The sequence below is a fragment of the Lissotriton vulgaris genome, chromosome 12, assembly GCF_964263255.1.
Source record: "Lissotriton vulgaris chromosome 12, aLisVul1.2, whole genome shotgun sequence".
Taxonomy (NCBI): domain Eukaryota; kingdom Metazoa; phylum Chordata; class Amphibia; order Caudata; family Salamandridae; genus Lissotriton; species Lissotriton vulgaris.
The window spans coordinates 90,174,480-90,197,468 of NC_141700.1; the positions used below are offsets into that span (position 1 = coordinate 90,174,480).

The window sequence follows — 22,989 nt, forward strand, 5'->3', positions numbered from 1 at the left end:
ACACTTCTAAAGTTTAACAAAGCTATTAGTTGATGATCTAATGCTGAAGGAGAACTAGAGATGCAGTTCAATGGATTATCTATGGAAAACTCGCTGATGATCGCGCAGGGCAAGTCTGAAGAAGTACCACCACCACTTTTTTTAAAGCTTAGCTGCGGCAATAAGCATACATTTTTATTAGAGGAAGGTGTGGAATAGGTAACACAAGATTGTCTGCGAACAGATTACCATTAGATTGCATTCAAACAAGATATCTCACCACATTTATTTCAGCCCAAGCAGCAGAATTCTATTTACTCAAAAATATGTTTGTGCACAAAGCTTCAGTGGCAAAAGCTACTTTTTTGTTGACAAGTGGAAGCAATGCCAATGATTCCCATTACCATTCTTTCATCTTAGATTAGTACCTAAATAGGGAAGAGCATGTATTGGTCAATCCATTTACGTAGGTTTCTTGCGGTAACGATGATGTGGCACATACCAAGATTCCGTTGCTCTGAAGAATATTCTTATGCACAGTCCAAAAAATGGTCAGACTTGGGTCACCGTGAAGAAAACACGGAGAACCATTGTTGTTCAAGATAACCACAGGGATCAATTTACACATTTAAGCTAAAGGTTACAATACATCTCACAATGCATAATTTTTCAATTCTGACAATCAGGATACAGACTGGCATTGAGGCGGTGCCCTTAAATACATCACAATTCACAGTCACTCACAAGACGAAATCACTGGAGTGGAAGAAAAATCAACAACCCCCAAAAACCTGAGAAATCTAGTAAGACACAATTCCCCACCACTGACACTGAAGATCTGCTAACTAACAAACACCAGTGGGACAATGACTAGCAAAATTACCCCCTTCCAGAGAGAAGACCCTCAAAAGAAGGCTCACATTTTGAAAATATTCAGATACAAAAAAAAATATCATATCTAGAAAACAATACATTAAGGGCCTTCAGGTATATCAGGCCTGGAATGTTAACATTTTAAAGGCATCCAAAGTTAAAGGCAGTTAAGCTGTATCAGGCAGAAATTTTGCTGTGTTGCGAATGGCTACATTTAAGATCGGCATCTGATTCTCCGGCAAAGCCTCGCTCGGGATTGGTCTGTGAGAGAAGGCTTTGGCTAGCCTCCTAGGCTGTGGGAGAATCAGGAGTATGGGTGGCTCTATTAGGTCCTATTAATTTAAGACTTTTCCAGTTGATCAATTAATGATCCAAATTGATTCAATGTCTGCCAATTTTTGACACAGCCAGTGATTGATTATGCAGACGCCATTTAATAGCTTTGATCCTGCTAGCGCTAGCTCAGAGCAGTAGGGCTTACCTCTTAATTTTTATTAAACCAAATCATCTTTAACACCACACAGTTATATTTAGCTCTAAAGCAACGTTCCCAACTCTGTTTTAAGACCAGAAATTAGCAGTTTAGCCAATTGATCGATATGCATTGCGTCTCTCTCTGACGAGTCACCACCAGTTTGCTTCCAGAGATTCCCACAATGCTTTCTTACATGGTCTTCCATTTGGTGGAAGATACTAAATTACACCAAAGCGTAGTCAAACTGCCCTCTATCCAACCCCTCTTTGTGGTCTGTCCATGAGGATGCAGGCATTCTGCTGTACGGATCAAGCAGAATTCGGACACACCGCACCATGAGGATCACCAGAAAGACCATCAGGAGTATCACCAGCGCAAAGACCGTCTTCTGCTCAGCATCCATGCCCATGCCGTTGGTAGGGTCATCCAGCAGGGTCGGAGAGAGCAGTAGTTCATAATCCGTGGTCGATGCATAATTCATTGTAGACGCATGGCAGTCTGCAATCTATGATTGCAAGTATGTTATGAGAAAATCAGTCTCCGGGGCAGATATTCTCTAGACTGCTGTAAACTCTGAAAGAGAAAACAGGAACCAGAATGAGTAATTATTGTTTTAAAATCTTTAGGAGCAATATGTTTTTTCAGCAGCATTTTTCTAATCTAAATTTTGTAAATTGTCTCCATACTAATTCAGGTACTTGAAGCCTGGCATACACAAAACGAGGCCAGAGTCTCAGACATCTTAGCATAGTCTTAGCATAGTTGCCACAATAAGACACTGGATAAGCTAGACCAGCCTTAGAGACCTACTTGGCAGTGCATTTGAACCTCTCCACAGTGAAAATTTCTCTAGTTGGAACTCGGGAAACTTCTTGGACCTCAGAAGGATCTTAGCCCTGAACCCTAAGGGTGGTAGAGACTTTCTCTGTAACAATACCTTTAGGGCTTTTAAAAGCTAAGCAGTTTCAAATTAAAAGCAATCCAGATTATAACGAATGTAGGATAACTAACTTCCATGTCAAGACGTTGTACAGATTAAACATGGACTAACATGTAGACGGAAAAGGAGCAGAAAATGAGGAATCACTGAAGTGTGAGAACGCCAATTTCCATTTCAACGGTCATCTATCTTCATCTAAATTTATCACAGCAGTTCCTTTCAAAGTAGAAATAGCATCGTTTTTGAGGATCATTTCCCAAGCTTTTTACACTTAAAAAAAAAAAATTTGAGACACAAACTCTGACAGCAGGAGTAAAAACACGAATGACCCCCAAACTCTGGGGGGCTTATTTATGAGACCTTGCGTCACTTTTGCACCGCCGGTGCGTCACTTTTTGTGACGCACCAGCGCCGTAAAAAATGTGCCTCGTTGCACCATATTTACAAAGTGACGCATCTAGGTAGATGCATCACTTTGTAAACCCCTGCACCACCCCCTGCATACATTATACCTGCGCCATGTATAATGTATGCAGGGGGGGCCTTCTGACGCAAGAAAGGGTCATAGAAGTGATGCAGTGGGGCGCAAATGCATCAATACCTTACACCTACCTCATGGAAGACGTAAAACGAATGCAGGCACATTTTACATGGAACTTGCCTATGTGTAATCACCCGTTGCTAGAGTTGCGTCACTTTTGTGACACACTCCAGCAATGCGTCATTTTTGCGCCTACAGACACCTCAGAAATACTGAAGTATCTGTAACTACTTGAGACATGATGTGTCATACTTTAATTATGACGCATCATTGGTGTCACAAGGAGGGCGCACTGAGAAGTGACGCATCACTGTTTTCTCACAGTGATGCGTCCCTTTCATAAATGAGGCCCTGGGTGTTTTCTCACAGGGTGTGGGGGGATTTATTTTCTGTCCATCATTACCTGTTTTTTCTGGTGTTGTTAGACAGCACAAAAAGGCATTATATTGTCCCCCTTAAATAGAGTGGCCACTGTAATGTCCTTCCTCAACTACCACAGTCAGAGGAAGTATTGGCTCCATTGATTAAATACTTCCGGTCTGCCCTCTCTAAATGAGATGGGCGGACAAGGGTCTGGCAGGCAGGGTGCTCAGTCAAGTTTTCGACAGAGTACCCTGAGTACCAAATTCTAAATTGGACGGTAAGTAATTTATAACAGGACAATTCCCGGTTTATAACATCACATGATAATATTAGTTATTTTCAGCTTCCCTCAGAATCTTTGATGTTATTTAATCATGAGAAATCGCAGGAAGGGGGACTCTCAATATTCAGAGGCTAATTAGAACACTGGAATGTCCGGAGTTCTATTGAAAACAACGGGGAGAGGATGTAGCCTAACGGCTAGGGCGGTGGACCTCAAATCTGGGGAACCAAGTTCCAGTCTCGGCAACGACGTTCAACATCCTGTGATCTGGGCAAATCACTTAATCTTCCTGTGTCTAACAAAAATGAATGTGTCTGTCTGTAATGAAACTGGTGTTCATGTAAATAGCTCTGATACCTGATACATTCTGGTCAAGTTCGTACAACATAAAACTCCCCCCAAAAAATGGTGTGAACGAGGGCTAATAATGGCTGGTATAAGCCTTCTGGTTCAACATTTCAATGTTTGCCTTTCTGTTTCTCATTTTTTAATTTAGAACATTCTACTATCAGTGGATGACATGTTCTAATAGCTGTGTAGTCCTTCTGCCTCGGGATATACCTATAACTAGGGTACAGGGCCTTTATCAACCAGTATTGCATTCTGCAGCGGACTATAATGCTACAATATGTATCTGACAGCATCATCAGGGCTAATTAAATTTTACTCACTGATTTTACTCACTGCACAGAAAGCTTTGAATTGATCCCCAGGCAAAAGAGTAGTACCTCCTTGTGTTTTCAGTTGTCAAAGTATAGGTAAAAGAAAGTATTTGCTCTATTAGCTGTTGTTGGTGGATCATTATGCCTGCCCAGCCCATGTACAAATTGCTTTACAATTATTATTTAAAATAATTTTGTTAAAGATCCCACCGTTACCATAATTTTTATATGAACTAATTTTAGTAAATGTTATTAAAATGCATTTATTATTTTTAAATCATGTTATTTTCTTATTAAATGTTTAAAGTAAATGGAATGGGGCCTGCTAATGGAAGCATTCAAGGCCCTAGAACCTGCACCTGTTCCTAGAATAAATGATTAATAGTTTGATAATTATCAACCACTGCCAACTTCCCCATTACTGTCCCAGAATGGTCCTCTAAACCCCACATTATACACATGCCACTATAGGCACAAGGTGGCAACCAGGGCAGATTGTATGGCTGAGTGTTCTAACTGGGGTACAGCCAGCCAGAATGGGTGGGGGGTAGAGAAGTTCAGATATTATGTCGGTTTGTTATTAAAAATGCACTCATTTGTGTGGCCTCTTTTATCAGATGCTACTGTAAGAATGCACATGTAATATATCCTATACCAAGATGTGTAGTGTCAAATGATAGCCATAGACTACAGATAGTAAGATATACAATGTACCACATTACCTTCAATGTACTGCAAATTTCACTGTGCATATACATGTTTCTGTCAAAATGAAAAAGAAAAAAACAATAAAGTGTGTTTAAAAAAAAGTTTCAACTATTTAGCTAATTATAAAAATATATACATTATGGGGCCGATTCCGATTCGGTAAAATCCCATACGAATAGCCGTGTGGAGTATTTTTCCCATACGAATCGTATCCTCGAACGTCCCTGTACGTACGATGTAGTACAATGCGTACCCAAAGCAGTTCTCCTTCCGAATCGTACCAAAGCCCGTACGACTCAATAATCCGTATGAATGGCATTCGGGACACGCAGTACGCGATGTCCATACGGATCGAAGAAACATTTTCCGACCCAGCAAGTACGATTCGTCTAGTCAGCACTCCGTGCGACTCTTTTTCTATGGAGCTCAAAAGGTCCGGAAAAGCAGAATTCAACTCGAAAGGCGTACAAAACGGACCCCCGGGTACGATGCGTACATCCCATGATCGTAAGGGTACGGTTCATACACCCCATGATCATAGGGGTACGGTCCGTATACCCCATGATTGCAGGGGTATGGTTCGTAAACCCCATGATCCTAGGGGTACAGTTTGTACACCCCATGATTGCCTGGGTACGGTTTGTACACCCCACGATCATAGGGGTACGGTGCATACACCCCATGATTGCAGGGGTACGGTTCGTATGTGATTGTGTGGCTCTCCATACGAATTGCTCATACGCGATGTTCACTGTACGAATCGCATACTCATTTCCCGGTCCGGATCGTACTTGGCGGGTCGTACGGCATGTTTACGATTCGTACGGTTCACTGTGAGGGTCCATGTCGTACAGATTTACCATTGCTTTTCGTACAGTTCGCAAAGATTCTGACGTATTTTTTTCCTACGGATCGTAGTACGCTATTCGGAGGGATTTGTACAATTCGTACGGAAAGGGCTACGAATTCGAATCGATGTACGAATTAGTTTCCCGAATCAGAATCGACCCCTATATATGTATTTTAAACTTGAAATAATTTATTTCACTTAACATTATTTTCTATGGACTGTTATTTTAAGTCCCTGTCACAATTCTTTGTTTTGTGCTGTATGTTGCAATACATGTCAATGGCCATGTGTGGTACTGGCTTACGCTGAGACTGAGTTGGAATACATTTATGACTTTGTGGGTTCCTTTTTGGCTGCAGTAACTTGAGAAGTGCATTTTGTAAAAAAACTATGGACTTACTTTTTGCTTTGGAGCGTTCGTATTTGCTTGTCCCTCACTAAACCTCTCATTAGCCCTTCATTATCCCTCCCTAATGCCATTCTATTTAGTAGAGGGTATTACCCGTTTATTTAGCTACCCACTAGGTTCCTCCAGCATTCACTACTAAAATGTATATCTGCATGTGCAGAGACCTTACAACCAGAGTGAAGAACTCCACATAGAAAAGATTGGAGAGACCACGAGGCAGAGGTCTCTTATGTAGGCTAGTAAATAGGATTTTGTAGTGTGTGAGTAGGTTACTAAACATACTACCAAGTGGAGTTTGTGAGTAGGCTCCCCAGCGTCATATGCCAAAAATGTCCTCATTTACCACACCCCAATAATGTAGTGTTTGTGTAAGCATCATTTAACCTTGCACCATGGCCTACAGGAAGCAAAACTGTTGTACAGGTTTGAATTTGGTGCTCGCAGAACATCCTGCTAGGCAAATTTCACCCGAGTAAATCATGAACAGTGTACATTTCTGGAAATTTATACCTATTACACATGGAAATGTCAGGGGAGTTGCTTTTGGCCAAGGTTTGTTTCTATTTTCTTTAGGTTAGTGCGCTACAAGTAGCCCGTGCATACATCTGTTTAGGTGCAAAAGATGATCAGTGCTTTAGTTTGCGTAGCATCGTGTCACTTTGGGACACGCAAGAGCAGATGAAAAATGTCTGTAAGTCTGGGCCCAGCAACACTGTTCTCATTTCATATTTCTCTCTTCTTACACACCCATAATCCTTCAAGTATTAAACTGAAAGCTTCTGAGTGGGTAAAGATTGAACACGTTTCCTCCATTAGGGTCTCAAGGAGATGCCACTTTAGATACCCTTGTAATTTGTCAAATGCACATCCATGGCCTGGTCTTGAGATGTCGGGAATTTCAAATTCTGGATTTACTTCTTTTTAGTCACAACAATCTTCATAATTTGTTTTGATCTATTCTAACCAATGAAAACATGTACAGACATGTACAAAATATGTAAACGCTACTCACCATTCAACGCAAAGATGATTCCTTCATCCCTTAATGATTTCTTTGCCGTAAAATGATCTTAGCCTGTGAATGAACCAGAAACAAACATGTTCCTCATTTGGTCATATTGAATGATATCTCAAGAATAATGTATCCAATATTTGCCAACAGCTAGCCCACAATGCTGTGTCAAAGACTATTCACTTTTACATTCCCTGAATTAAGAAGTTATAATAGTAAAGGACACATGAATGATCTCCAATGAAGCTTGTAAATGCTTAAGTTCAGACAAGCTTCAATTACCTTCTCTGGATTCCAATAACTTAACTGGTAGTCCGTGAAGAAATACACGGCCTGATTTAGAGTTCAGCGGATGGGTACTCCATCACAAATGCGAAGGATATCCTGTCCACTGTGTTACGAGTACAATTGGATATAATGTACTTGTAAATCGCCAGGCAGGATATCCATCACATTTGTGACAGAATAACCCACCCGCCAAACTTTAAATCAGATCCATAGTCTGAATGCCAACCTTACAATCTACAGGGCAAGAGATGCCCTGTACAGCAAGATTAATAACAAATCCTAAAGAAAATTGGGCCTGATTTAATAAGGTTTTCTCTGGCTTAGGAAAGGCTTAAAAAGGTTTGTAGATGGTGGAAAACAATAGTAATTTTTTAAAGAATCAATATTAAAAGATTTCTCTGATGCTGCAATAGGACTCCTGGGGTTCAGAAAAATTCACTTTTGGGTTACAGCCTAGTATGTAAAAAGCCAGAGCTACTCACTGATGGTTATTTGGCTTCTTTGTGGGATTTATTTAATTATTGTTTAGCATGTTTGTATTTCGCTGCTCATATAACAGGGTGATAGTGTAGTTTGCAAGTAACAAAGAACAAGAAGCAGGATCTAAGAAATACACTAAAAAAACTAAGATAGATAATGAAATTCAATATATATAACATGGTTTCAGATATCATTGGAAGACAGGGGGAGCAGAAGGGAAGGAGGAGCATCTAAGGCAAAAGTGACAATAAACAGTACTTCACCTATGGGTGAGATGGGTAAAGGGGGATAAAACAATAAGGTCAGTATGGAATGGTGTGCTTATATTTTCAGGGTTTACTTTTAAATAAATGATGCTTCCATCCATCTCAGCTCCTATGGGAGTGAGTTCCACATTGAGGGACCAGCCATAGAAAAAGATGTTGTCGCAATTGAGTGAGAAATGAATCCCTTTAAATCCAGGAGCAGAGGTACTTTGCAAAGAATAGATTGGTGATGAAAGTGCATGCACGGGTCTGCCACCTTCTAGAGTCCTTTTGAGTACTTGCCGTCTGAGGTGGGCTTCCATCTCCCTACCAGCACAATCTGCCAGCATGAATCCCTATGCACTTTGGGTTTCCGGTTGGACTCAAGGTTGCCTGCTCTCCACTGAAATACTGAAGGACGCCACCCGGCTACACCCTGGACCAGAGCAATAAGGAAGAGGTGCTAGAGTGGATGGCTGTGTCAAAATCCACCGCTGTGCCGGAGTGAACAAAGGTATGCAGAGCCCATATGCCAGAATACGATTTTGGAAAGGACAGTGTCTGCATCAGTGGAGCTTGAGTTCCATTTAGGGAGGATGAAACACAGTGAAGCGCCGTACAGCATCTGAAGTGGACAGGAATCATACTTAAGGTTGGGGTCTAGGATTTGTCACAGGTCCAAGATAGACTTCACCATAAAGAAACCATGAACAAAATATTGAGTCATGGCATCCACACCCAGTGCGTTTCTTGTGTCAGGTGACCCTAGGAGATAAACAAAATCATCCAGAACACTCCAACTAGGGAAAGTGAGGTCCCTAAGTGAAGACTCACACCATCAAAGAAGTGTGCCTGCCTTCTTGGTGACTACAGTTTAAGGGCAATAACTGAGAAGGAAAGAAGATACATTAGGCCCTGCCACTGCACCCGTGCCCTGTCTGTTACAGTGCATCGAGGCAAGAGGCAGAGTGTGTTGCTATAGCACTATACCACTTTTCTGTAAGTCAAGAAGTCTACTGTGTGCTGTCAACAGGGTACACTAAAGCCTCTGATGTGAATACTCTCCCTCCCGAGCCCCTTGCTAATCATGTCTCAAGATCGGCCTTCCAACCATTTGCAAAGGTATGATATTGAAGATAACCAGGAGACATACAAGACTTTTAGAATTTAAAATACAGAATTAGTGCTCTTCGGCAAGAACACCTCACTGTGGGACACCACCGGTGCCTGTCCGAACTCGGACCTACACCCAGATCCCACTTCAGAACCCTTGGAATAATCATCAACAGCAAACTGGATATGACTTGCAAGTCAACACCATTACTGCATCCTACTTCCACACCCGGAAGATGCTGACAATAATCTTCAAATAGCTTCCAAGCAAATCAAGAAAGAGTGTCACTCCCCCTAATCACCAGGAAGTTGGACTACGGGAACACCTTCTACGCTGGGATCACCAAGCAACTCACTACAAGACTACAGACCATCCAGAAACCCAGCAGCCACACTCATCCTCAACCTTCCACACAGAGCTCACATTACACCACACCTCAGGGAACTACACTGGTTTCCAATACTCAAGCACTCTCAATTCAAACTCCTCAAACACACTTTATCTTCACAGGTCAGGCCCCATTTAGCAGCCGCGGCCCATGCAGGTAAGAGCGGTGGGGCCGGGTGGGGGGAGATTTCGACAGACGATGACGAGGGAAAGTTAAATAAATTAATAATTTTCCCTCGTCACCGTCTGTCGAAATCCCCCCCCCACCCCCTCCACCCAGCCCCGCCACTCTTACCTGCACAGGCCGCAGCTGCCATCTGACTGAACAGTTGCATCTCCTTCCACTAAACATCCAGACACCTTCGCTCCGCAGGACTCCTACTCGCCAATATCCCATGCGAACACAGAACCAGATCAGAAGACAAGAGTTCTCTTACAACCTCCTAAAGAATGGAACAACACCAGTCTCCCCATCAGAGCCTTCTCCTCTCTTCTTGAATTCCACGAGAAGCTAAAGACATGGATTTTCAATTAACCAACCTCCCATAGGCAGGGCTAGGCACACACACCTGCCCAGTGCCAAGGATACCCTCACAGGTAATAGTGCGCTTTACAAATACACATAATATAACATAACTAAATTCTATATACTAAGGGAGAAAAGGGCATTGAGGCCAAGGAAAGGCAACCGAGTCAGCTATTGTGTAAAAGTTCAAGGACATGTCTTTGAAAATGTATACAATTCAATTTAAAAGAAGCATATATCATACAGCATGTGAGAAAACTGAACAAACCCATAACAAACAGCAAACTAAAAAAAAAAACTAAAAGAGTGCATGACAAAGGTAATATCCCATACATATTCCAGGTGGTTTGAGAACTTCTCTATCCATTAACAAACAAGGTTTCTTTTTTTGTTGGGGGGGGGGGGGGTGGTCTGAATTGATATCAATCAATCAATTAGTCAGTAGATTTGTAGAGCTATTTTTGTCACGCTTGAGGGTATTTAGGCATTGGCAGGGTCAGGTTGATTAGCCGAATAGCCAACTCTTCAGGGACTTTCGGAACTCTGAAAGAGATGGGGTAGTCCGTAGATGAAAGTGTTGCTCGTTCCATGTCTTTGCTGCTAGGTAGGATATGACGTACAAGAAGCCCATTACATGTTTCTTTTAATACACAAACTTGTGGTAGGATTGTTAGCAAGATCCATTGTGTGATTGTCACAAATGTCCTTCTGCCATGCTTTACATGTGTAGTATCTTTTAATTCGTTTTATTCTGTTGCAGTCTTATTGGTAATAATTAAGTCCCAAATTGATAGAGGGACTTCTGTAGCTGCTGGGTGTCCAACCCTGAGCTATCCCGTTGATGTTCACATGCGGAAGAGGTGACTGACTCCTGCGCCTTGCCCTCAAAGTTGGCTGAGAATGCAGCGCGCTGGGAGAGTGGAGGATTTCTCTGTGGGCTCACTAGGAGATTTCCATCTGTTGCAGGAATACTTAGGCCCACTGGAGGTAGTCATGTTTAGTGATTGGCCTCTTCTAACAACTAGTATGCTAACATTCCCCACTGGTATCAATGGCCATGATGGAGTTAAAATTGTCCACTGCCCATCTTCTCCACAGTGAAAAGGACCCCCTTCAAAGACCGCCTAGACAACAATGCACACAACAGCAAGGAGCTCTTCAACATCGTGAAGGAACTCTCCAACCCCAGTTCCAACACCAACGGCATCCCACCCTCGCAAGACCTTTGGGGCGCCCTTGCCACATTCTTCCATCACAAAAGCGCAGACATCCACGACAGCTTCAACACCATGACCACCCCGACAGCCACTGAGACCACCCACCCCACGGCCACCATCCACACCAACCCCAGCTCACCTGGGCCAACATAATCGACGACGACACCATCAAAATCATGAAAACCACGGTGAGACTTAGGCCGCATGCCCAACCGGGGCTGGACCCAGGCGGGTCCCAGAGATCGTCGCCGGAGCGGACGGACCGCCCAAACCGAAAAGGACGACATCGGAGGTCCAGATCGCGGAAACGGTCAGCCTCCGCTAGTGCGACACAGACCAACGGCACGATGGACTCTGAACACTCTGACGCTGGCAGTTGAACCCTGGTGGGGCCTGGACTTTGGTGTTGCCCTATATCGTGATGGATCGGCTGGTGAGACTGTTCTTTGAGACTCTATTCATGCCAGTCTGTATACTTCTGAGACACCCTGAGATTCTGAGTGGGAAGGCTGTGGGGCTCGGGAGGCGGCTTCTATGGGCCTTAGACCCTCACGAGTTGTGGGTGTTGTTGGGGGGGTGGTGAATATGTGATGATCGGGGTGTTGGGATCCATTGGTATGGCGGGCCCTGGGTCCTCTGTTCTGGACCCGGGTCTCTCCATGCCGCGACAGATACTTCAATGTTCTATGAGGTATTGGGGTGGGGGGTGCGGGGCGAGGGGGTTGTTGTTCTGTTGTTGGCGTTTGGGGGAGTTCGGGCCTGGGGTGGACTGGTGGGTGTTGGGGCTGGGGGGGTGGGACCACACGTGTATATTGCTGCTGAATGGTGGGATGCACCGGGGTGGCGCGGAGGGACTGGTGGAGGGAACTGCCTCGATGATGGCTGATAGTACGACAGTGTCTCCTCATAAAGCCATTCGTGTGGTGACTTGGAATGTGAGGGGGATCCTTGATAAAATCAAACGTGGGGCTGTGTTGCGCTGGGGGAAAAGGGAGGCTGTAGATGTACTGTTGCTTCAGGAGACCCATATGTTGGGCTCCAAGGTCCTTAGTCTCCAGAGATTCGGCTTCCAGCAAGTGTACCATGCGGGCTTCGCGAGAGGCTCCCGGGGGGTCGCCATACTGGTTCATCGCAGGGTGGCGTATGTGCATGAAAAGCAATGGATTGACCCGCAGGGCCGTTATGTTTTCATCAAGGGGTTGCTGGGTACCGAGCAGGTGGTTTTTGGTAGCGTGTATGCCCCCCCTCCTATGCAGTGGGCCCTGGCTGAGAGACTGTTTACTCTATGGGACGAAATCCCGGATGTGCTGACTTTGGTTGGGGGTGATTGGAACGAGGTTATGGATGTGAGTTCGGACCGCCAGAGACGGATGCCTGTTGCGGTGGACCCCCCCCCTGTAGCTGCTCACACTAGATTGCGTGCGACGGTGGATAGTTTGGGCTGGGTTGATGTTTGGCGCCACTTTCATCCTGCTGCGCGTGAATTCACGTATGTGTCGGCGGTGCATGGTTCCTTCTCGAGACTTGACTATCTGTTTGTGCCTGGTGCCTGTTTGAGTCGTGTAAGGGATGCCACGATACTCCCCAGGGGTCTGTCTGATCACTCCCCAGTTGTGGCTACTGTAGACCTCCCCTCGAAGCGACAGCCGTTTCGTTGGCGGATGTCGCCGTGGCATTTACAGCAACCCAAGTACGTGCATAACTTGCATGAAGCGATCGATAATTATTGGAGAGATAACCTAGTGGGCGATGTGGATGCAATGGTGGTGTGGAAGGCACTGAAGCCCACAATACGGGGCGTTGATATCGCTTGGTGTGCGGCTGCACGGCGGAAGCGTCGGGAGGCCATTGTGGCCGCCGCTGCTTGAGTGGAAGAGTTGGAACGGCGTGGCCGGGATGGGGGCGGCGAGGACGCGATACGGCAGCTCCTGCAGGCCCAGCAATCGTACGCCTCGGTCCTCTATGACGAGGCCCGGCAGGCGTGGCTCGCCACGCGTAGCAGGATTTATCAATGGGGCGACAAGTCCTGTACGATGCTTCACAGGTTGTGCCAGGCGACATTCCAGCCTCTCACGTTGCCGGGTCTCACGGCGGAAGACGGCTAGGTAGTGACAGACCCTGACATGCTTGCTGCTAGCTTTGCCCGTTATTATGAGACACAATACGCCTCCCGGGACCACCTGGAGACAGAGGAGATCTCCGCCTATCTCGATGACCTACTGCCACAGGCCGTTTCGGACGAAACTAGGACTGCGCTGGATGCCCCACTCACGGCCGAGGAACTCGGGGAGGCCCTGGGACAACTAAATACCGGGAAGGCACCGGGCCCGAGCGGCTACCCATGCGAATTCTACAAAAAGTTCCACCTCCAGCTGCGGCCTCAGTTCAGGCGCGCGCTGGAGGCGGCGCGGGCCCGGGGGGAACTGCCGCCTGACTGGCGCCATGCCGAGATCGTGGTTTTCCTGAAGCCGGGCAGGGCGCAGGACAGACACGACTCGTACCGGCCCATTTCTCTTTTAAATATCGAGGCCAAAATTCTGGCTAAGGCCTTGGCGAACCGACTGCTGCCCCTTATTACTGACCTGGTCCATCCTGACCAGGCCGGATTCATGCCTCATAGGGCCACTCGTCATAATATTCGGAGGGCGCAGGCGGCGGTTGACGCCATGGGCGCTCGGGATGAGCAGGCGGCGCTCCTACTGGCGGACATGGACAGGGCCTTTGACTCTGTAAGCTGGGCATACCTATTTACCCTGTTGACCCGCCTTAACCTCGGCCCAGTGTTCCTGTCGTACTTGCGGTTACTATACACTAACGTCACGGCCTCCGTCCGAGTGGCCGGGGCCACCTCCGGGCGCTTTCGAATTGGTCGGGGCACTCGGCAGGGTTGCCCATTGTCCCCATACCTGTTTGCCCTTGCAATGGAGCCCCTGGCATCCCGAGTACGGGCGGACGCTCAGCTGCGCGGATTTGTCTGGAATGACGACCTCACAGATAGGATCGCGCTGTATGCGGACGATGTCCTCTTCTTTCTCACCGACCTACAAAGCTCGGGTCCCCGGGTTCTGGAGGTCATGCGTGTCTTTGGCGAGATCTCTGGCCTTCGACTCAACCTTAATAAGTCGACCCTGTGGGTGCTGGGCGGCGGAGTTGTGACTGACCCCTGGGCTGAGGGACTGCGGGTGGCGACGGATGGCCTGAAGTATCTAGGCATTTTCCTGTCGGAGTCGCGAGTCGTGGCTTGGGCTCGCGGCGTCCTGCCAGTATGGGATCGGGTCCAGGCTGATGTCAAGACTTGGTCCAGGATGCCCCTCACCATCTTTGGCCGATCGGCCATCTTTAAAATGGTGGCGCTTCCGCGTCTCCTATATCAGCTTCAGAATTTCCCGTACCCTATCGGCCAACAGTGGTTTCGCCAAGTTAACTCTGTGCTAGGTCGTTTTCTATGGGCTGGCGGTGCGGCCAGAGTGGCGTTGAAAACGTGCTTCCTGTCTACCTATTGTAGTGGCCTGGCTACCTCAGACCTCCTCTCCTACTACCAGGCTTCCCAACTGCTTATTCTTAATGACTGGTGGTACAGTGATAGGGGGAACCCGGCGTATGCCCTGGAACGGTCGCTAATGGGTGATCATACACTCCACACCATTCTGTATTCAGCTCGCCTGCGCCGCGCATTGCCGTCGGTTACCAGAGTGGTCTTTGCTGTGTGGAGGCCGGCCCTGCGCCGCATGGGCTGGTGGGGCAAGTTAACGGCCGAGATGCCGCTCTGGCACAATGGTTTGCTCCCGGAGCTGGCGGCCCTGTCCGGTTTTGAGGGCTGGGAAGCCATAGGTATCACACTACTGGGCCAGGTCATGTCCGGCGCTACCCTTAAGTTGTTCGAGGAACTCCGCACTGAGTTCCAGATGCCTCAGTCCCAGTTCTTCCGATACTTACATCTGCGCCATGCTCTTACCCCGAGCATTGCTAACCTAGACAGGGCCGGCCCAAGGCATGTGCAAACTGTGCACCTGCACAGGGCCGCCAAACCCGAGGGGCCGCCACGACGACCGACCGGTCACCGAGCCGAGGATCGGATTCGGATCTAGTATCACTGTGGCGGCCCCCTGGCAGGATTTGGCGGCCTCCGACCGACCGGGCAATGGCTTGGCAGCGAGGGCGCGCGTGAGGCTCTGTCTCGAGGTTCGTGCCTCTTCTGCCCTTCACAGGGGCGTAACAGAGGCCCCCTGCAGTCCCTGCATTGCGGGGGGGCCTCTGAGCTCTGGGGGGCCCCTCACTTCATCATGAAGTAAAGGGCGTGTCCGGCCTCTTAATAAATGAAATAGTGGTGCGCAGTGCGCACGGCACAAACAGCCCCTGCGGGCCCCGGCCGGGCCTCAGAGGTATGCCTCGCTCTTTATTTAATTTAATGGTGCGCAAGTGCTGCGCAGGCCCAGGCCGGGCCTCAGAGGCGCACTGCTTTGCTTTCCCAGTCCTGCGACCGGACTCTCGTCCGTGGCTCAAAGTAAGTACCAGCCGCCTGTATATTAAAACAATTACAGCACCTGCTGTAGAGGTGCTTCTGTCAAGTCAGCGAGTAAAATACTGATGGCTGACTCTAAACTATGTTCGAGGGCTAAACTCATCTGTCCCACTGACTGCAATGCCTGCGGGGCTGGGAAGGTAGCGGCGCGCAGATAGTGACCACTTCAGAGTAATGGTTTCATTTGGGCTCAGAGTAATATAGTTTTTGAAATAAGTACACTGCAGCGCTCGTCCGTGGCTGCCAGCTCAGCTGTGACCCAACTATGTCACTGTGTGTGCTTTAGCCTTCCACAGATCACGACCGGGGACATGCGTCAAGTCAGCTGACTGTTGACTCGTAATTTTGCAGATGAGAAGGCGCTCTATCTTCTCTGCTGCAGTGCGTAATTAAAATTACGAGTTCCGTGTTGTTGGGGCCTCTTTATATTGTAGTTCTATATGTTATCCTGGTAAATTCACAACTTGAAGAACTAAAGAGCAAAAACAAAACAACTGGATGAGCTATACACACATGCTTGCATGGAATTGGGAAAGTTGAAAACTGTGTTTGAAATAGAAGAGGTGGAACATACATGTTTATGTGCAATCCAAGCTTCCTTGCAAATAGTACAGGTGTGTGGTATGAGCAGTGGGCGCACAGAAGTAGTATCACAATATTGCAGTGTGCACTGATAATCCTTGTGCACAAAATCATCTAAAGCATGGGAGCAGCTCCGTGTTGCTCTATCACCTGAGTGCTTCTTTTCCTCTTCTATGCTCCGTATTGCACTCATTCATTTGAATGCTCCTCTCGATTCCACAGTATTCCTCTCTCTTGTCGGCTGCTTTGAATTTTCCCACCCCAACCCATCCCTCCCACAACTGCACCTCCATTGCCCTTACACCTGAACAACGTTTCCCCCCCAACTTTGGTAGAGCCAACAGGTTTCAAAGACAAGACCTATTGGATTTCATTGACCTCCCAGAGGGGATCCAGGGGGCCCAGTGAGCAAAATCAATTTATTTTTCTGCCGGCCCACCCGGCAACACTATTGATGGCTAAAATGAGAATGTTGTTCGGGCCTCGCAACCTGTTAGTGCCGGGTCCCACGTGGGACAGAGGGGCCCCAGAGTCCACACTGTGATGGTCTGCAACTGCGCTGACATCATTAATAGCCAGGGAGGACTCGGAGCATGGGGGCCCAGTTGGCAAAGCATGGCTATGTCAATCGGTTGTTAATTGACTTTTCTGTCGATCCTGCCCGCAACACATCAGTGTGTCCAATCAGGCACTGGCAGCGCATCTCTGATGTTTTCCTACCTCAGCTTGTGCCCCTGTCTACCTTATCTGCACAGAAGTTTAATAAAATACTGCCTCTGAAATACTTGTTTAATGCCATTATTACACATTTTTTTAATAGTATGATCAGATTACAAAAGCTCTTCCATTTCTGGTCCTTTGTAGAAGTTTTTAAACCCTTGTTACTCAAATGGGTGAAATGTCTAATATTTATATGTTTCCCTCGTCTTCGCTGCTAAATTTTGCTCACACAAAAGTGTCACTCATAGTCATTGAAATGTCACTCATAATTACACTGAAATTATGAAAATGTCACACACTGCAATCTGAAACCTTGGTAACTATGCTTTCCATTAAATGGTGAGTCTGAATCAGGGTAGGTGCCACACTCCTACACCGTCGCCAGAGACTGAGAAGGCCCTGTCCGACGTCCCCATCCATAATTTAAATGAATTTCTCAGTATTCCCTCCCAACCCCCCGCCTGGCTACCCTTGCCATGCCCCTGCCTTATGCTTCTGCTGCCTGCCCAGCCTCGCGCCTTCCTCAGAAGCAGCAGGCCAGGCTAGGCCCAGCCCTAAGGTCAGGTGAGTCTGTGTCCAACTTTAGTAGCCAGGAGTGGTGCGTGGGTGGTGGCGAAGACGGCAGACCTCCTAAAACCGGCCAGGAGTAAGTGTGAAAGTTGGGTAGCAGCATTTAACAGGTGGACAGAAACACAGGGCCAGGTTTTTCAGGTCCAACTTTACTTGTGGAAATGCACGTTTCCACAAAATTGCACAGGTCGATAGCCTGCAATGTGGACAATGCATATGTTTAGCGCAGGTGAAATGTACCCAACAATCCACAGGCGCTGTAGATTAACTGGCATAACAAAGGTGAAATATGTGAACTGCATAAAAACAAAAACATATGCAGGTGGAAACTTACTAGTGTAGATTTACAGGTGCTTATTGTCAAGTGGTAGGTGCAGGACCCTTTTTGCACCCCCAAAAATCTTCATCTGAGCTTTTCCCAAAACTACATATTAAGTTTTTCTGAACGTATATTTTAAGTTCTAGTCGATCTAGCCTTGCAATCAATATCAGATTTAACAAACAAGTTGCTATAAAATAAATCAAAACCATGCATTTGTAGTAAAACACCATTTGCTAGAAATAAGTTTTATTAAAGAACAATAGGGAGAACGTAGATGTACATGGTAGGAAATTACAGGAGTATAAATTAACCATTACCCTAGGCCCCACCACAAAACCGCCGGGGAAACCAGTATTATTTATGACCGTTTTGATTGTGAAAGCGCGACATCAGAGTCAATGTGTTCTTGTTTGACAAGTCTTAGATTAAATGGATATTGTTAAGAGATTTTTGTGACTGAAATTAGTTTGTACATTTGTACATCTCAAACCCATAAATGCAAAGTTTGCAAAATAGTTATAAAATCAATGTCTGGTATTTTTGCACTGTAATGAAGAAAACCATGTTATCGCCCTTTTTTTCAATTTAGCGAATGGGGGAGGTCCCTAAAATCCCCCATGGCCTATTTCAAACCCCTTGTGCAGTTTAAGAGTGTTCTGGGGCTTAGTTGTACTCAGGTTTGCTCCTAGTGAGATCTACCCTGCCCATTTATTATTGTAAGATGCTGATGCCTGTGACCTCGCTGCCCCTTGTAATAGCCTTAGTCACTCCTGATTTCCTGCCCCTGTCAACTGCCATTTCCCACTCCTGCCCCTTCTCAGTTTATGCTCTAAATTTATAACTCTTGTAATTTGCCTATTCTGCAGCTTATGAAAGTCTGCTCAGTTTTATATGTTCTGTCTGTTCTATGCCTGCTCTCATCACGTGCTTTACTCGATCCTGAAAAGTTATGATTGAAATATAACAAGGTTATAAAACAGAAATTTCAGAGTTTTTTTTTAGGATTGTTTGTTTTCAGATGCATGGCTGCCCACTTTTCTGCTGTTCTGACTGCCTGGTGAAGAAAGCATTATTTTCAACTTGGCCCTTTGACGATAATCTTGCGTGCCTTACCCATTCGTTATTACACGTGTTTAAGATATTTAAGTTGTCTGAAACCCTTATTTGACATATTGGTTTCAACAAGACTAAACTATACTGAAGGCATCAGACTTTAGTCCGGAGAGGACATCAGGGGTGACATTGCATATTACCATTTACTCCAATGAATAGCTCATGAAACAATTTTTGCTACATTTATTTGCTGAAGGTGGATGATGCCTAGAGTGTGGTGGGCATGGCTGAATGTGATGCTCTATGGGGTCCAGTGGCAGTAAAAGCTAGTTTGGGGTGTGGATAAATGCCATACTGCACAAGGGCTGGCCAGATGCCATGGCCTCAAGCTCTGAGGGCACTTGGGAGTGAGTGTAGAAAGTGACCAAAGGCCAGACACTGCATTTAGTAGGCTCTCTGGACAGAGGGACATCATTAGGAGGGGAGTCTATACCCATATTGATATGGAGTGAGGGAATAGGGTGCAGGGTGTGCCTGAAGATTGTATCCTTCGACAATGGCCTTGTGGAGTGGACTCTTGGTGCAAAGAACTTGGGCAAAGGCTGGCCCGAAACTAGTGTCTACATTGAAAAATGACCAAAGTAGTTAAACCATTACTGAAAAAAACTTTTTGGGAAGTTGTAATTGTTTACTCATATCAAAAATATATTATAAAATAATCATTGTCCTCAAAGATCTTAAGTTAGATAGATGTTACTGCTATGAAATGATATGTGTAGAACCTGCAAACCCATACAATTTGCTAGTTCTAGTAGGGCTTACGCATTCTGAGGAGTGCAGTGTTCATTATGTCACCACTGCATCCAGTGTTGATGTTGGGTAGTGAGAGGCCTCTCCTCCTGCATCACATCAAGGAGGGAGGGACGGGTGTAGAGTCCAAGGAAGTAATACTAAGGCCTGAGAATAAGCAGAGAACAGTGGATGACTGGCCTGTCTCAAAACTGGGACATTTTCTGAAAAGATAAGTGTCTCTGAAAGCTCGTGAGGGTCGGGACAGATTCAGTCGTTTCTCAGGCAAACATGCTTAATTTGTGCTGGTGGATGCATGTTGTAGACTCAAGCTTTCAATATTTGGGCATCCAGAATTATTTTTCATTTCCAAAGATTGACCCAGTGCAATAGAGAGAAAGGCAGAAAACAATGGAGAAAGAAGAAGGAAGAGAAGGATACGACAGCAGCAGTGATAAAAGCAGGAATCGGGATAAAAATAGTCCCAGCTGTGAGCTAAGAGTCAGTGTGTAGTGGAAGAATCAGGCATGGGGAGGAATAAAAATTAGGCTGCTCTGAAAATCTCCCTTCGAAAGGCTTATCCTTTGCTCACAGCTTGTATCTAGAGAGATGGGTGGGTAGATGAGTGAATTAATGGATGATATGGACAGATGGTCTTGATTTGGTATGTGTTTCGATGCAATAGTTTGGATGGATGGGTGGGGATGGATGAACGGTTGGGTTATTGTGTTAGGTTGGCTGACTGGCTGGGTGGGTGGGTGAATAGATGGATGAGTTTTGCTAGTTTGATGGATAAAGAATTTGGATGGATGAATAGATGGGGTTGGATAAGTGGGCGGGTTGTGGATGGGTCATTTGGGTGGTTTAGTTGGATGGATGGGTTATGACTTGTGGATGGCTAAGGGATGAATAAAAATACAAAAGACAAATGTGTAGCATTTGACTCGAAAATGGTCACACAAAAGTGTCAGATATTGGCACCGCAATGACGTTATTAAAAATGTTCCCGCCCTCGCCTGCATAATTATGAGCATCCTCATAATGCGGCCCTATTGCTCTTGTTGGCTGTTGCTCACCCATATTCATTAATGATTGTTGCCTGGGCAATTTTGTCTGCAAGTGTGTGGTTTTTGCAGCAGTTCCTTGGAATTTCCAAAGAAATAGTTTGGGCTGGTCCCAATTAAGCTAATCGAGTGATTACAAGTGAGTTGAACATATTGCTTTGCCTTTCTTTTGCATTTCTTCCGGGGGGCCCCCACCTACGCTCCCTGCACAGGGCCACCATAAGCCTAGAGCCGGCCCTGACCTAGACTCCCTACCGGAGTTCAGCCCGGTTGAGGCAAATGTGTTTATGGGGGATCTGGGGGACAGAAAGGTTTCCCGGATATACCAGACGCTGGTCATTCATTGCTCCTCTACCCTACACTCTCTTCGGGCGGCATGGGAGGTAGACGTTGGCCCTCTCGATGAGGACGATTGGAGGGAGGCGCTAGAATCCCCACGTGGGACCGCCATTGCTGTCCGGCTCTGACTCATCCAATTTAAATACTTGCATCGGGCCTATTATACCCGTGAACGATTGTGGAGAGCTGGGTTGATAGCATCCCCGGAATGTTTGCGCTGTGGGGCGGTGCCTGGATCCCTGATACATACTGTGTGGTCGTGTGGTCGGTTGTCTAGTTTCTGGAGGGGTGTGTGGAGTTGTCTGTCCGAGGTCCTGGGCTGGGACCTTCCCCGCACCCATCGGCTGGGATTGTTGCACGTCATGGATGGCATTGGTGGGAACATTTATAAGCGCCATCTGCTACTCTTGGGGCTTGTTGTTGCCAAGCGGGACTTGGCCCGGGCATGGAAAGCGGTGAGGGCCCCCCCTGTCTGCGTGGAAAGCTGGGCTGGACTATTTCATGGGCCTGGAAAGGCCGATCTTTGAGGCGAGGGGCTGCCCGCGCAAACACTACAAAATTTGGAAGCGATGGGCCGACTACCGGGGTCTGTCATTGGATCCCCCAGCGGAGCGAGAGGAGGACATTTGATGGCAGAGACATTGCTGGCCCGAAGCTGTGACGCCCCGGGTGCGCTACACCTACACCCGTTATTGTATCACTGTATGTACGCGTGTGGTCGGGAGGTAGGGGGGGGAGTTTGGGAGTTGGGGGGGTCGGGGTTGGGGGATAGGGTGGGTTAGAGCGAGTTTTTATACTGAGCCTATTCTTAAGACCTGCTTGGACATTTGCTACCTATGTGATTTACTGTACCGAAATTGTCGTGGTGATCTCTGGTCTCGGGGGTGCCACGTTTTTGTTGCTCGTTTGCTCAATAAAATCGGTTGTGAAAAAAAAAAAAATCATGAAAACCATCCACTCCGGCTCTCCGGCAGACCTATGCCCACATCACATCTTCAACAAAGCCAACGCCACCATCGCATCCCATCTCCGCAAGGCCATCAAAATCTCCTTCGAGACTGGACTTTCCCGGAGAGCTGGAAGCACGCCGAGATCAACGCCTTACTCAGAAAACCCAAGGTTGATCCAAAGGACCTCAAGAAATTCCGACCCATCTCCCTGCTCCCGTTCCTGGCAAAGGTCATCGATAAGACTGTCAACAGACAACTAGCCCACTGCCTCAAGGAGAACAGCATCGTGGACCCATCCCAGTCCGGGTTCCGCAGAAACCACAGCACCGAGACTGCCCTAATCGCCGCCACTGATGACATCAGGACGCTGCTGGACAATGACAAAACCGTGGCCCTCATCCTCGTGGACCTGTCAGCTGCCTTTGACACCTTCTGCAATCGCACCCTACGCGCATGCCTCCATGACACTGGGATCCATGACAAGACTCTGGAATGGACCACCTCTTTCCTCTCTGGCAGAACCCAAAGCATCCGCCTACCCCTTTCAGTTCCGAAGCCATCAAGATCATCTGCAGCGTACCCCAGGGTTCATCCCTCAGCCCGACATTGTTCAACATCTACATGGCACCGCTCGACCACGTCGCCCGACTGCACGACCTCAAGGTTCCGAAGCCACCAAGATCATCTGCAGCGTACCCCAGGGTTCATCCCTCAGCCTGACATTGT

At 46.8% G+C, this 22,989-nt stretch overlaps 1 protein-coding gene across 4 annotated transcripts in view; it reads right to left on the reverse strand.

Moving 5' to 3' along the window:
- Window positions 1-267: 267 nt before the first annotated feature.
- The window catches only part of CTXN1 (cortexin 1), a 137,864-nt gene continuing 115,142 nt past the window's right edge, over window positions 268-22,989 (reverse strand). For 2 of the 4 annotated variants that reach the window (XM_086947306.1, XM_086947307.1), the window contains exons 2-4: window positions 7,096-7,158; window positions 4,839-4,878; window positions 268-1,900 (exon numbers count right to left, since the gene is read on the reverse strand). In XM_086947306.1, coding sequence (XP_086803432.1) covers window positions 1,551-1,808 — 258 coding nt within the window. In that variant the 5' untranslated portion in view covers window positions 1,809-1,900; window positions 4,839-4,878; window positions 7,096-7,158 and the 3' untranslated portion in view covers window positions 268-1,550. The remainder of the gene's footprint in view (window positions 1,901-4,838; window positions 4,879-7,095; window positions 7,159-22,989) is intronic. The other 2 variants (XM_086947305.1, XM_086947304.1) reach the window with 1 other exon arrangement.